This window comes from Tympanuchus pallidicinctus, unplaced genomic scaffold (assembly GCF_026119805.1).
Source record: "Tympanuchus pallidicinctus isolate F22 unplaced genomic scaffold, pur_lepc_1.0 scaffold24, whole genome shotgun sequence".
Lineage (NCBI taxonomy): Eukaryota > Metazoa > Chordata > Aves > Galliformes > Phasianidae > Tympanuchus > Tympanuchus pallidicinctus.
Genome location: NW_026294741.1, coordinates 4427902 through 4439550, shown reverse-complemented (window position 1 = coordinate 4439550; position 11649 = coordinate 4427902). Strand labels below are relative to the sequence as shown.

Sequence of the window (11649 nt, the reverse complement as noted above, 5' to 3'; positions counted from 1 at the left end):
GTACAAAAGTAAAGCAGCTCCTCAGCTGGACATGGTCCCATCCTACCTGAATCTTGTCCTGCCGACGCTGCTGCTCTGCCACCTTCCTGGCCAATGCTTGCTTCTTGGCTCGGAGTTCCTTGATGTCCATCTCTCCTCCACTGCCTTCAGCCTCTGAGTCATCTTCAAATGCCTCAATCCTCACATCATCTTCCTTCTTCCAGGAAATGTACAAAGACAAAAACAGGACAGAAGTGATTGTAAGGGATGCTGGCGGCAGGGGCTGCGGTTCTCCTCATCTCAGCACACAAATCCCCACCCAGCACAGTCTGTCCCACATTGATAGGAGACTATTCCTAAACCTTTAAAAGAAGCAATCAAACACAAATACATGGCATACATGCAGGAAAATGAGACACAATGGAATAGGGCAGAGATGCCAGACACAAGGCAGGGCAGGGGCAGCCCTGTTAAAGCTCTGTTCTATAAGCAAACTGCATGGTGTTGGAAAACTCTTCCCACGGCCCTGAGTGAGTCACTGATGCTTTACAGGCTTCAGTTCTGCAAGGTAGGAAGCACTTAGGGAAATAGCACTTTGCCTGGCACATCCCTGTGAGAGGAGGCTGTTGGTCCCCACCTGCCTGCCCTGCAGCCATGACGCTGCTGCCTTGCTTGAGGGCAGACACACGTGGAGCACCTCAACAGATCTTGTTCGAGATGATCCCGAAAAAGAACAAGAGAGCACTGCTACCCAGAGCAGGCTGCCACGTGTGGGCAAGGACCTGCAGTCTTCGTTTCAGCAATCCCAGCACTGCGCAGTTGCATGCTCAGTCCTTCCACCCAGAGCCATGCACATGCTGGCCACAGAACCAAGTGCTCCACTCTGCTTGTGACTTCTGAGCCCTGGGAAGGAGGAAGAGGGAGCCCTCGGGCTCACTTCCCTCTCTGGGACAGCCTGGACCACAGAGGATGGGGGATGCTGTGAGGCACGTCGGGTGCAGATCCGCTGTGGTTTTTCGGGTCGGGCTCTGCTTGCCCGGGCTCAGGGCTGGTCACACTGGCAAGCTGGGAGCTGCCTTGTGCTCAGACCCCAAGGAGGAAGCTCTAGGGTTGTGCAAGGAAAGCGTGGAGAGGTTCCCACAGCCACGTGGAGGCTGAGGTTATGGAGCAGAAACAGGAGCGCATGGCCCTATAACAGAGAGCAGTGCCCCCGTCACCTTGGTGGGACCTAAAGACCCCAGATATTACATGGGCTGCAGTATCAGCATGAAAACCTCCTGAGCAGCCTCCAGGGTAGGACAGGGGTCTGGGACTTCAGGTTCCCTTTTACTTGAGAAAACATCTAAAATTCATGCCCTGCTCACCCCCAGCCATTCACTGGGAGTGACCAGGAGGGTCCCCATGGCTAGGGCACAGGGGACACACATCACAGGCCACCCAGTGCTGGCAGAGGGGAGGCACCGGGCGATTCCCTCTGCACTGGGAGGAGACTGGGAGTTGGGTGGCTCTGCCCCACACCACTGTTTCCTCAGCCTTTCAAATTGCAAGATGAAACACAAGAAAAGAGTCAACCTGCAGAGCGGCTGGCAGGGCCCTTAAACACACACATGGAGCCTGGAGCGAAGCAAGGCCTACAGGAACAAGCAAGGGCAGAAAAACAAGAGCTGAATTCCTTAATCACATCAGGATGTGAGAGGCAGGGGAGGGACGGGGCGCCAATGTCAGCTCTTCCTGTACGTGTGCTGGAGGCTGGAGCCCGGGCCTCTGCTGCAAGCAGCTCCACGGCTCTCAACTCGATCCTGAGGCTGAACCCTGACGCTCCCTCGCCCACCTCCCCTCCTGGGAGGGGCGTTCAGGCCAGGCCCCCCCTGCACACAGTACCAAGCAGCATCTGGAACTCATAGCAGCACGGAAGACAGAGGCTCAGGGCCCGGGCTGGCAGCAAAGGGCACGAGTAAAGCACGCTCGAGGGCCCTGCGCTATTTGCCCCCCCCGATTCTCCCCATAAAATGCACATGCAGCCATAAATAGTGGGAGCTGTGGGGCAGGCAGAGGCTGGGCCCCACTGGGGTGATTCTTCCTTCACTGAGGCGCGTTCTTCCCGCACGGTACCTGATCTTCCAGTTGTTTTCCCTCTTGGCTTCCCATTTCCTTTCCCATGGCGTCTGGGACGGGTGCCACTGACACATATTTTCCACCCTTGAATGCCAGCAAAGGCTCTTCTTGTCCACAAAGGGCTTCCAGGAAATACTTCAGAACTGTGACCCTCTTGCAGTCAGCTGCAATAACCTGTGGGGTGAGGGCGAGGGGGTTGGGGAGAGGGAAAGGAAAACAAAGTCAGCGCAAAGGGGAGGCAACGGGCAGAGAAGAGCATGGGGGCAGAGAGCCCTGCAGCACATGGAGGGCACTGTGTGGTTTGGGGTCCCCTTTGCCTTGTAGATGGGGATGAAAGGGATTTACCCAGCGTCCCCAGGGAGGGATGAATGATGCAGTCAGTCCTTACCGTTCTGTTTTTGCTCAAATGCCAGCACCCCCCTAGCTGAAAGCAGGAGGGAGGGATGCAGGTGTGGGGCAGGCGGGCAGGGGCATGAACACCAGCTCCATCCCGACCCCATCCTGCAGGCCGGCCCCACAGGCCGTTAGGCGAGCCCTTGTCAGGGAGGCTGGGATGGATCTGGCCAGAAGGAAACTCAATAGCTCAGGTAATTATCCATTTATGAGGCTCTCAAATGGAGTTTCCAGAGCACGGGAGCACGGTGCCTCCGTGGCCTTTGCCTGTGCCTCCACCATGACCCTCCTCATCCCCCATCGCCGTGGGGCTCCACACCTGCAGTCTGCTCCTCCGGTGCTTCCTGCTGCCTGCAGTCAGCCTTGGGAAGCAAACGGAGCCTGGAAGTGTCACCCACTCTGCAAAATTCACATTCATGCCTCAGAACCTTCTGCTGCAGTTCCCACCCAGGGAAAAGCAGGCTCCAGACCCCATCCCCAGCATCCCCACTGACTCCTAGGTGGAGCAGACCCCATCCTTGGGTAACATAGCAGAGCACTGCCAACGCCGGGTCACCCCATGCTGGGTGGGACGGGGACAGGGATGGGGGCAGGCAGGGGCTGGCAGTGTCCTGCAGCGCAGCACCATGCTGCCGTGAGAGGAAACTTCTGCTCTTCCACAATGCTGCCAGTTTCCTCTCCACAAGCTAATTTTAACCACCGCGTCGCTGCCGTGCGTGTCAAAGACCTGACCCTGCTCTGACCTGCAACCTCCCACCCCGGTTACTGCCCACACAAGGCACCTTTGGGGCAGGCAGCAGAGTGCTAGGAGCTGCCCCATGCCTGCCCCTAAAAAGGGTGCCCTACAGGGCAGAGCAGAGGACAAGGTGAGGTGGGAATGGGACTGTCCCCTCTGTGCTGCGTCCAGCCTGGAGTGAACCCAGCAAGTGTCACAAAAGGAACTTTTCCATCCTCCTGGCACTCCTGTAGGAATGGTTTTGCCACAGGGAAAATCCAGAGGGAAGAAAAAAGAATGGTTGTCACGGGAAACACCCCCTGTGAAAGCTGCTGGCTGCAGTGGCCCCAGGGGAAGTGGTGGAAACCTCGGGGCCAGGTTCACCCTCAGCCGTACGGTAACTGCACTGCGTGCAGGGAGCGGCCTGACTCAGCCAGGGCAGCTCCAGCCTGGGGTTTTCCAGCCCTGGTCACTGCCGTTCCCTCATGCCAAAGGTGCTGGGATCATCCCTGCCCACATAGGTATGGCCACAGGGACCCACCTGTGAGCATTTGTGCACTGTGGGTTGTACAGCAGCAGCAGCAGCAGGGAAAGGGATGCAGGAGACACTGATTGCTCCCAAAATAAAAGTAATTGCATTTAGCTTACGACCCACGAGGTTTTCACGTAAGCTCCCGATGTCCTGCCAAGCCGGTGCAGCCCGATGCTCCAATTCAGATCATCTGCTAAGGGAGCAAAGAGCCCAACCGAAGGCCCATGACATAATGCCACAGCAACTTGTCTCATGAACACATTTTTCCAGCCCACATGAACGAAAAACAGGCACCGAGCGAACGCTCCACACATCCCCATCACGTGTGTGCCGGGACCGTGCCAGAGCCTTGGGGCTGCCTGCCTGGAGCCAGGCTGGGGTGCTGGGAAAGGAGTGACCCACCAGTGGCAGCCAATGGCAGAGCATGACACGCCACCAACTTCACGTTTCGGTGTAGAAATGTGAGTGCCACGTTCCCAGAACCACGGGGATGGTCGTGGGGTGCACGGCGTTAGCGCCACGCTGCAGCTTCAGGGAGAGCTCAGCAGGGCCACCAGGAGCTGCGCGCGCTCTCCCAAAGCTGAATCTGAAATGGAACGGCGCTGATGCATTTGGTGATGCTGCTGTGACACCCCGGCCCCACGCACCCTTCCCCCTGCGAGCGTGCAGCCAGCCAGCAGGAACCGAAAGCCTGGCTCCGCGTCGCCGCCGGGTATTAAAATAGGGCTGACACGCACACAGCAGCTCTCAAAGGAAAACCGAAACCGAGAACTGCTGAAGTGGGCCGGTGCCCTCCAACGTGACCCGGGTCGGTTCCTCTGCGGTGCCTCTCGGGGCCGCGTGGCACCCGGGGCTGCGGTGGTGCTGGGTGCCAGCGCTGCGTCACCCGGCTGTGCCCGGAGGTGCGAGGTTTCTAATCTGACCCCAGATCAGACACGCTAACCGCAGGCTGGTGGCACGCCGAGACGGCTCGTTAGTGCTGCCAGCTCCTGGCTCACCCATTAACGTCCCCGATCAGTGGGCAGGACGCAGCAGGACGCACATTAACGCGCTAACTGCCCGTACAGACACGCCAGGCTGCTGTGTTTGAGTCCTCTCAGGACCCTGTGGTGCCTCCAGGTGAAGCTGAGATCGGGGTCTCCTGGAGGACTGGGGCCGGGGAACGCGTGCACCTGGGGTGCCACAGAGCAGCCCTGCTCCCGCTGGGGGTCAGAGGCTCAGCATCTCCCTGCAGCCAGGCGAATCGCTGCCTTCAATTGGCTTTTACAACTTGTTAATTTTACGCAGCGTCCTAAAGAGCAAATAACTGTGAAGCAGGAATGCAGCTCCTTCAGCTGCATTTAGCCTGAGGAGCTGTGGCAGCTGGGCCAGCTGCTTGGGGACCGCAAGGATTCGGACCGTGGAGGGCTGCTCCCACCGTGTGCTCACTGTGGGGTGCAGAGCTTTGCTTGGTGAAAGCCTGGACTCGGCATGCACAGGAAGCAGTGGTGCTGCAGAAGGGTTTGCTCAGAGCTGCTGCTGCCATTCAGCATTCCTGTGTACAAAAGGGAGAAGGGGAGACACCAGTAGTTCCCAGCAGCAGGAGTCAGAAGGAGAAAAGGACAGGAGAAGGCTGAGTCACAGCACGGAGAGGTCCCGGACTCAGAGACAGGGATGGGACCAAGAGGACAGAGGCAAACCTGTGATCCAGCATGGGGATAATGCTGAATTTTGACACACTGACTTAAGCACAGCTTAATTAGAGTGAAGCGGATGATCTGTGTCCAAACCAAGTGAGCCCCAAACAACCCAAACCATGCAATGTATGACAAACCAGGTGAAACATCCACACAAACCCCCCGAGCATCACAGGGCTGAATGCCTCCTGGTACCCTGTAGGACCAGCTTGGAGCATGCAGGCAGCACAGCAAGCAGTAAGAAAGCAAAAGAAATGGTGGCTTTGCACCACCTTCTATGGGTTTGCACAAAAGCTGGGCTGGGTGTAACCTCGCCGTACCCCAGCTCTGCCTCTGCTGCCAGGATGTGGCCCCACGCTCAAGTCACAGGGGTTTGGCCACCTGGGTAGGACTGAAGCACCCTCACAGCCGGGAGCAGCGCTCACAGCTGGGTTGCACCCTGGTTTCTGCAGCTGAGGGCTTTCAGCCACAGCTGCTCTCGGCTGATTTCGGCTGACCCTGCAGGCAGGCTGGGAACACACGTGCTCCCAACAGCCCCTCTGCAAAGGTCAGGAACACGGGGCATGCTCACCAGGAGCATCCAGAGCTGCCAGGGCCAGTTCTCCTCTCCCTGGCTGGCACCTGGTGGCTGTGAGGCAGGAATACAGATGGAGTTTTCCCTCATCTAGGCTGGGAGAAAATTAAAACTCCAAATGCAGAACCCACACCACCGCAGGTCTTCTGCAACCTCAAACCCTCTGTGCCGTGGCACAGCCTGGCAGTGCCCTACAAAACATCTCACGGCTCCTGCAGACCCCAAACACAGCCAGCTCATTGCCCTTCGAGGTCACAACTTGCGATGGGGTTGGAGAAAGGTCTGCATCCCAAAATGCATCCAAGGGTACCGCAGAATCCCTTGTGACCAAAGCAATTCCTGCTGGAAAGTCAGAGCTCCATAGCTGTGGAGAAGAAAGTTTCTGATGGGTTCAAAGCTTTCGGCTTTTGCTGATGTTTGGAAGCTGCCCAGATGTGCTCACTTGTTAGCATGAGGCCTCTGGCAAAAGCCTGCAGGGATTTCCATGGGGGAAAACGCTCACATCCCCTCCTATAGCCAAGTGCTCCAGTGCCACAAGCCTCACACAGCTCCACATGGTGCTGGGAACTCCCATGGCCGGGGGGAGCACCTGGGGCATTCCTGCTCTTTGGGGTCTTTGAGCACAGGAGTACTGCAAAATCACAGCTTTCCACCAGGCAGCAGAAAACACCAAGTAGGGAGAACACCAAGCCCTGTGCATCTGCCCCCAGACCACGATCCCACACTATGGGAGGAGGAAGGCACGATCCCTATCACACTCAAGCCAATGTGGCACCAACTCGGGCCACGGACTGAACTCCCTGCTGCAAGCTTCCAGTTTTTTCCTTTTCAGGGACAGGGGGAATTTATTTCCTCTGCCATTTCGGAGGATGCCTGCCTTGCCAGAGATTGTTTTGCAGAGTTAAGAGAGATAAGAAAGTGGTTAGCAGGCGCTTCGGTGGAGGAAGGGAGGATTGCTTAGTAAGGGAAAGGGGACTGCTCCGAGCTGCTGGTGGCCATACCCATGCATGGGCTGCAGGAAGGGAGCTGCCAAGAGCTCCCTGCTCCAGAAAGCTCTGAGGATGCTGCCCTGCAGCCCTCATCCAGCACCTGGGCAGCACCCAGCGTGCACCATGCGAAACCAATACCTGCCCTCAGCGGCACGGAGAGAGGAGAGGGAAGGGTGGAAGGTTCTGCCTCACCCTGGCAGAGCGACGGCGAAGCCCTTTCTGGGAGTTTGCACAGCTTATACATTCTCCATGCAGTTCCTGGACGCCTTCCATCGCAGATGAGAGTTTTATGTCGAATTTTAAGTTTGACCACAAATATTTAAACTTCCTTGGACCACAAATGCTGTATCTTCTTTGTGGTTGAGTTGGCACTGACAGAGTATTTACAGATCCCTGGATGTCTGTCTGTCATTTAAATATCTCACAGAGGTGCCAAAGGCTGCAGAAGCGGAGGGGGCTCTCAGGCAGCCCCCCAGATCTGTTCTCCCCCGGCCCCCAGGCTCAGCAGAGCTGTACAGGGCACAGCCTGAGCCGTCCCATACTCGCACTCCATTAAGTTTGCATTTCAGAGAATGTCATCCGAGATCCCACTGCAGCTTCCCCAGCTCCTCACCCTGCTTGATATTTGAACTGGGATGAAAGCCTTTGGAATTTTCTCCTCTTCTTTTAGGAAACTCGGGATTTCTGAGGCTGCAGGAGGATTGCTTGAATGAGAACCACTAAAACCCCCCCAGGCTGCCCCGCTCCCACCTGGCTGCTGGGGTTTCACTTCCTCCAACACGAGTGGTTCTCAGAGGGTCACAGTCCAGAGCTGCTGAACTGGGATTCCACTGTAGGGAAACTGGTCGGGGTGGGCAGTCTCAGTGGTAGGAACACAGGAGAAACACAACAAAAGGAACACCACAAAGGTTCCTCCTAAGCACCCCGAGCCAAAGAGCTCAGAGCAACTGCCCTTTTGCTGTGCTGGATGAGGAGCTGAGGATGCCTGAGCACACATCTTCAAATTTGCATTAACATGAACATGCCTGGACCCAAGCTCCACGTTGTTCTACTCCGCCAGGTTGTGTGTGCTTCACTCCTTCAGCCCTTTTAAGCCTAGGACACAATTTGGATGCTCAGCCCACTGATTTTAGAACTTCTGAACATGAGATATGTGCTCCTGCAACGTTGCCTCCATCGCCATTGCCATCCTCAGGAACCCAGGGCAGAAGCTCCAGCAGTGCTGCTCACATCACAGGGTGCAGCACTCCAGCTGCCCTGCATGAGAAGCGACTTCAGGAATGGAAGAAAAAGCAGCTCTGCTTTGAAATAACAAGCAGGCAAAAGCCACGTGAGCAGGGAGCAGCCCCTCTGAGTGTCAGCTGCCACGAAATTCCCTTGAAAACAGAGGGGTGGGGACATGGACGCAATGCAATGACACCAGAGGAATGCCACCACAGCTCGGAGGTATTGCGGTGCTGGGGCACAGAGGGCAGCAGCTCACACCACAGCCACAGCAGGGAGGGCTGAAGCTGCACGTTGCTTCCCAGCCACCGAGGGGGACTCCCAGTGATGTTGGAAGGAGCCGTGCGCCTCAGTGTCCTCCTCACCGCGGGGCTGCTCTGAGCACGCCGTGCTCCGGAGAAGTCACCTTGCACTGAGCCAAGCTCCAGCAGGGCTCAGCTCCTCGTACCCAGCACTCTCCTCTTTTGGCACGTGGCTCAAACCTCTGAGCTGCTCACACACGTCGGGAAAGGAGCGATGGATCAGAACCGCAGCTTGGCAGTGAGAGGAAAACTATGCAGCTCTTTGCTGCGTCTTTGTTTTCTCCAAAGCTCCTCCTCCCAGGAGCGGGATGCTGAGCACAGAGCAGGGCCCCAGCCCTGAAACGGGGGAGCTGAACCAGAACAATAGGGTGGGGACTCTGGATGGGCCCCGACGAGTGGGGTGGGCTGGAGCGGGGGCACCGATCCATTCTTTTGACTTCATTCACACTTACAGCTGCGCTAGAGACATTTCCTGAAAGCACAGTAGGAAGAGAGGGGTATTCGCTCACTCCACCCTCCATCTAACGTTGTCCTTGCGATCCAGCCATGCACGGAGAGCCAATTCTGGCCTTTGGCAGAGCTGCAGGCCAGACATTACAAGCGCTGGTGTGAACAGAGCAGGTCCCCACCCGATGAGCAGCGCACAGACTTGGAGCGGAGCGGCCAGAAGAAAAGAATGCAGGGAAACGCGGAGCGCTCGAGCGTGTCCTGAACTCCACGAGGAGGTGTCAACAGCAGCAGCACAGCGTTTGGCTTCAGGACAGTGAGAGGTGCAGCCACCAGGAATGGGAATTTGGAAGCATTGGGCACAGGGCAGCGTCTGTGCCACCGCATTGCCTGATGGCACCCCAAACACCACGGCCACCAGCCCACGGCACGGCACAGAGTGGAGAACTGTGTGGCCCACGCTACCTGGTGTGTTGTGATCCTGAAAAAGCAACTTTTTTTTGGTTTTCTTTGCTAGAAAACAAAAAAGCAGCCACTCTCCTTCTGTCAAATCCGGAGCTGCTCAGGCTGACTCACACTGGGCTGTCCTGGTCCCAGTGGGCTCTGCTGGTGGCACTGCGCACCTGGGGCTGCGACGCTTCACCGCGTGCCTTAATGCAGCCCAGGAATTACTGTCCATTCAGCCTCCAAACCTCGGCCATTTCTGGTGAATCCTCCAATAAAATAAAATTAAAAAAAAAAAAAAAAAGGAAACTACAATTATGATTATTATTTTTTCAAATGGGAAAAGTATTTCTTTCATTCTCCCATAACACAAACCCAGCAAACACGAAAAACATGAACCCAAACCAAAGCTCAGACATCACATCTGGGGAGAGACCAAGCATGGAAAATTTTAATCCAAAGGTTAATGTTTGGGAAGTTCCGAGTGTGTGAAAAGAGGGGTTAGATGGGTGCTGCTCTGTGGCTCGAGCAGTTGTTGCCGCCAAGTGGCGGCTTTCAAACGGTGCCTGCCTGCCCCAGCCCAGGCTCTGGGAGTCACGGGCTAAAATAGAAAACAACTGAAATCATTGCAAGCAAACAAACAGTCAGATCAGATGCTGGAAAAGCCAAGTGGGGCGGGAGCCAGCAGCACGGAACGCAGCTCTGTGCTGTACACTGTGACTGCACACAGCTTCCTGGCTCATGCTGCTACATGACACCATGGCAGCGGGGTCCCCTGAGCCCTCCTGCACCACGTCCAGCTCCGAGGTGGCCCTGCAGCCCCGTGCCTTCCTGTCCCATTTGTCACCTCCATTTCTGCTGCTGTCCTGGGGCTCTGCCACCCATCCGCAGTGCCGGGTGCCCCGCAATCTGCCCTCTGCTTTCATCACTTCCTGCCTCCCAAATGCCTTTGTCTACATCTTTGGCATGAGATGATGCCCTTTCCAGGCTGCTCTTTCCAACACTAGAAATCCTAGCTGCCTTTGTTAGGGCCAGGGCCATGCTTGTGCAATGCCACGTCTGCTTGCGGGGCCGTATCAGCAAACACAATAGCCAAAAGGCTCTGGGAGTTCAAGCATCGCATCCTCCCACACTTAACTAAACACAAAGAGAAGGGACCACATGGCTGCAAGCACCAGGTGGGTTGGAGCCTGCTCCCCGGGGGTGGGAAGGACAGCACAGCACCATGGGCGTGAGAGCATCCGGCACACTGCTGGATTTATGGCACCCAGAGGGAGGCTTCCTGGGATCGGGGCAGCAGCAAACACAGCCCTCCTGCCCACGGGATCTTCTCTCAAGCATGTGTTTGCCAAGGGAAGAGCTGTGCCGTGCCACACATCACGTGCCTATGCTGCCTGCTGCACCCTCTGCATCCATCCACTCTGGGTAAGCTGGCTGTGTCTCAGACGCACGGAGCTCAGCTCCATCCCAAGCTCCATTGGAGTGAGGCACAGCAGTGCACCAGGAGAGCTCTGATCTTACCACCATACCAGAGCACTGCCACCAGCACCTCCTGGGGGCCCCCAGAGCTGCTCAGCAGCCCCATGCCTTCACACCAGGCTACCCGCAGCTGAACTGATGGGGTTTGGCGGCAATGATCATAGAATTATAGAAACACTGCCGTTGGAAAAGGCCACCAAGATCATCAACTCATCACCACCATGGCCACTCATCAAATCCCAGAACCATTGAACCATCAAGCTTGGAAAAGTCTGCCAAGATCAAGCCTAACCATCAATCCATGCCCACTCACAGAACCATTCAGGTTGGAAAAGACCTCTCAGATCCCCAGGTCCAACTCCATCCCACTGTCACAGTGCCCACTGACCATCACCCTCGGCGATTCCCAGCACCTCCAGGGATGGTGAATGATGCTAAATCAGAGAAAGCACAAAGCTGTCGGAGGTGTCAGACACAACTGGGGCTGGTGGGGAATGCTGGCCAGAGGAAGGCAGAGGGAGAGCAGTGCAGTGTTAGCAGATAAGCCAGGGCTCAGCCCGGGGTCATGCTCACCCATGCGTGTGCCAGCACGCTCCGAGTCCCAGCGTGGGACGCTCAGGCTCCTCCAGCTGCCCATGAAGCAACGCTCCTGTGCTGCAGCCCTCCAGCCAAGGGGGAAAATGTAATCAGAGCAATTTCTATTAGCAAGGATGTAAAGAGTTGGAACCTCTGGGCTGTCTTTTGACAACTAATTAATTACCAGGTAGCATCCCCTTGAAG

The 11649-nt window shown here is 56.4% G+C and overlaps 1 protein-coding gene across 3 annotated transcripts in view; it reads right to left on the bottom strand.

Annotated features, from left to right (window-relative positions):
• SMG6 (SMG6 nonsense mediated mRNA decay factor) overlaps positions 1-11649 on the bottom strand; it is a 90552-nt gene that overhangs the window by 13416 nt on the left and 65487 nt on the right. The window contains exons 14-15 of one of the 3 annotated variants that reach the window (XM_052689197.1): positions 2092-2268; positions 47-196 (exon numbers count right to left, since the gene is read on the bottom strand). In XM_052689197.1, coding sequence (XP_052545157.1) covers positions 47-196; positions 2092-2268 — 327 coding nt within the window. Of the gene's footprint in view, positions 1-46; positions 197-2091; positions 2269-11649 lie in introns of those variants that run through there. The other 2 variants (XM_052689198.1, XM_052689199.1) reach the window with 2 other exon arrangements.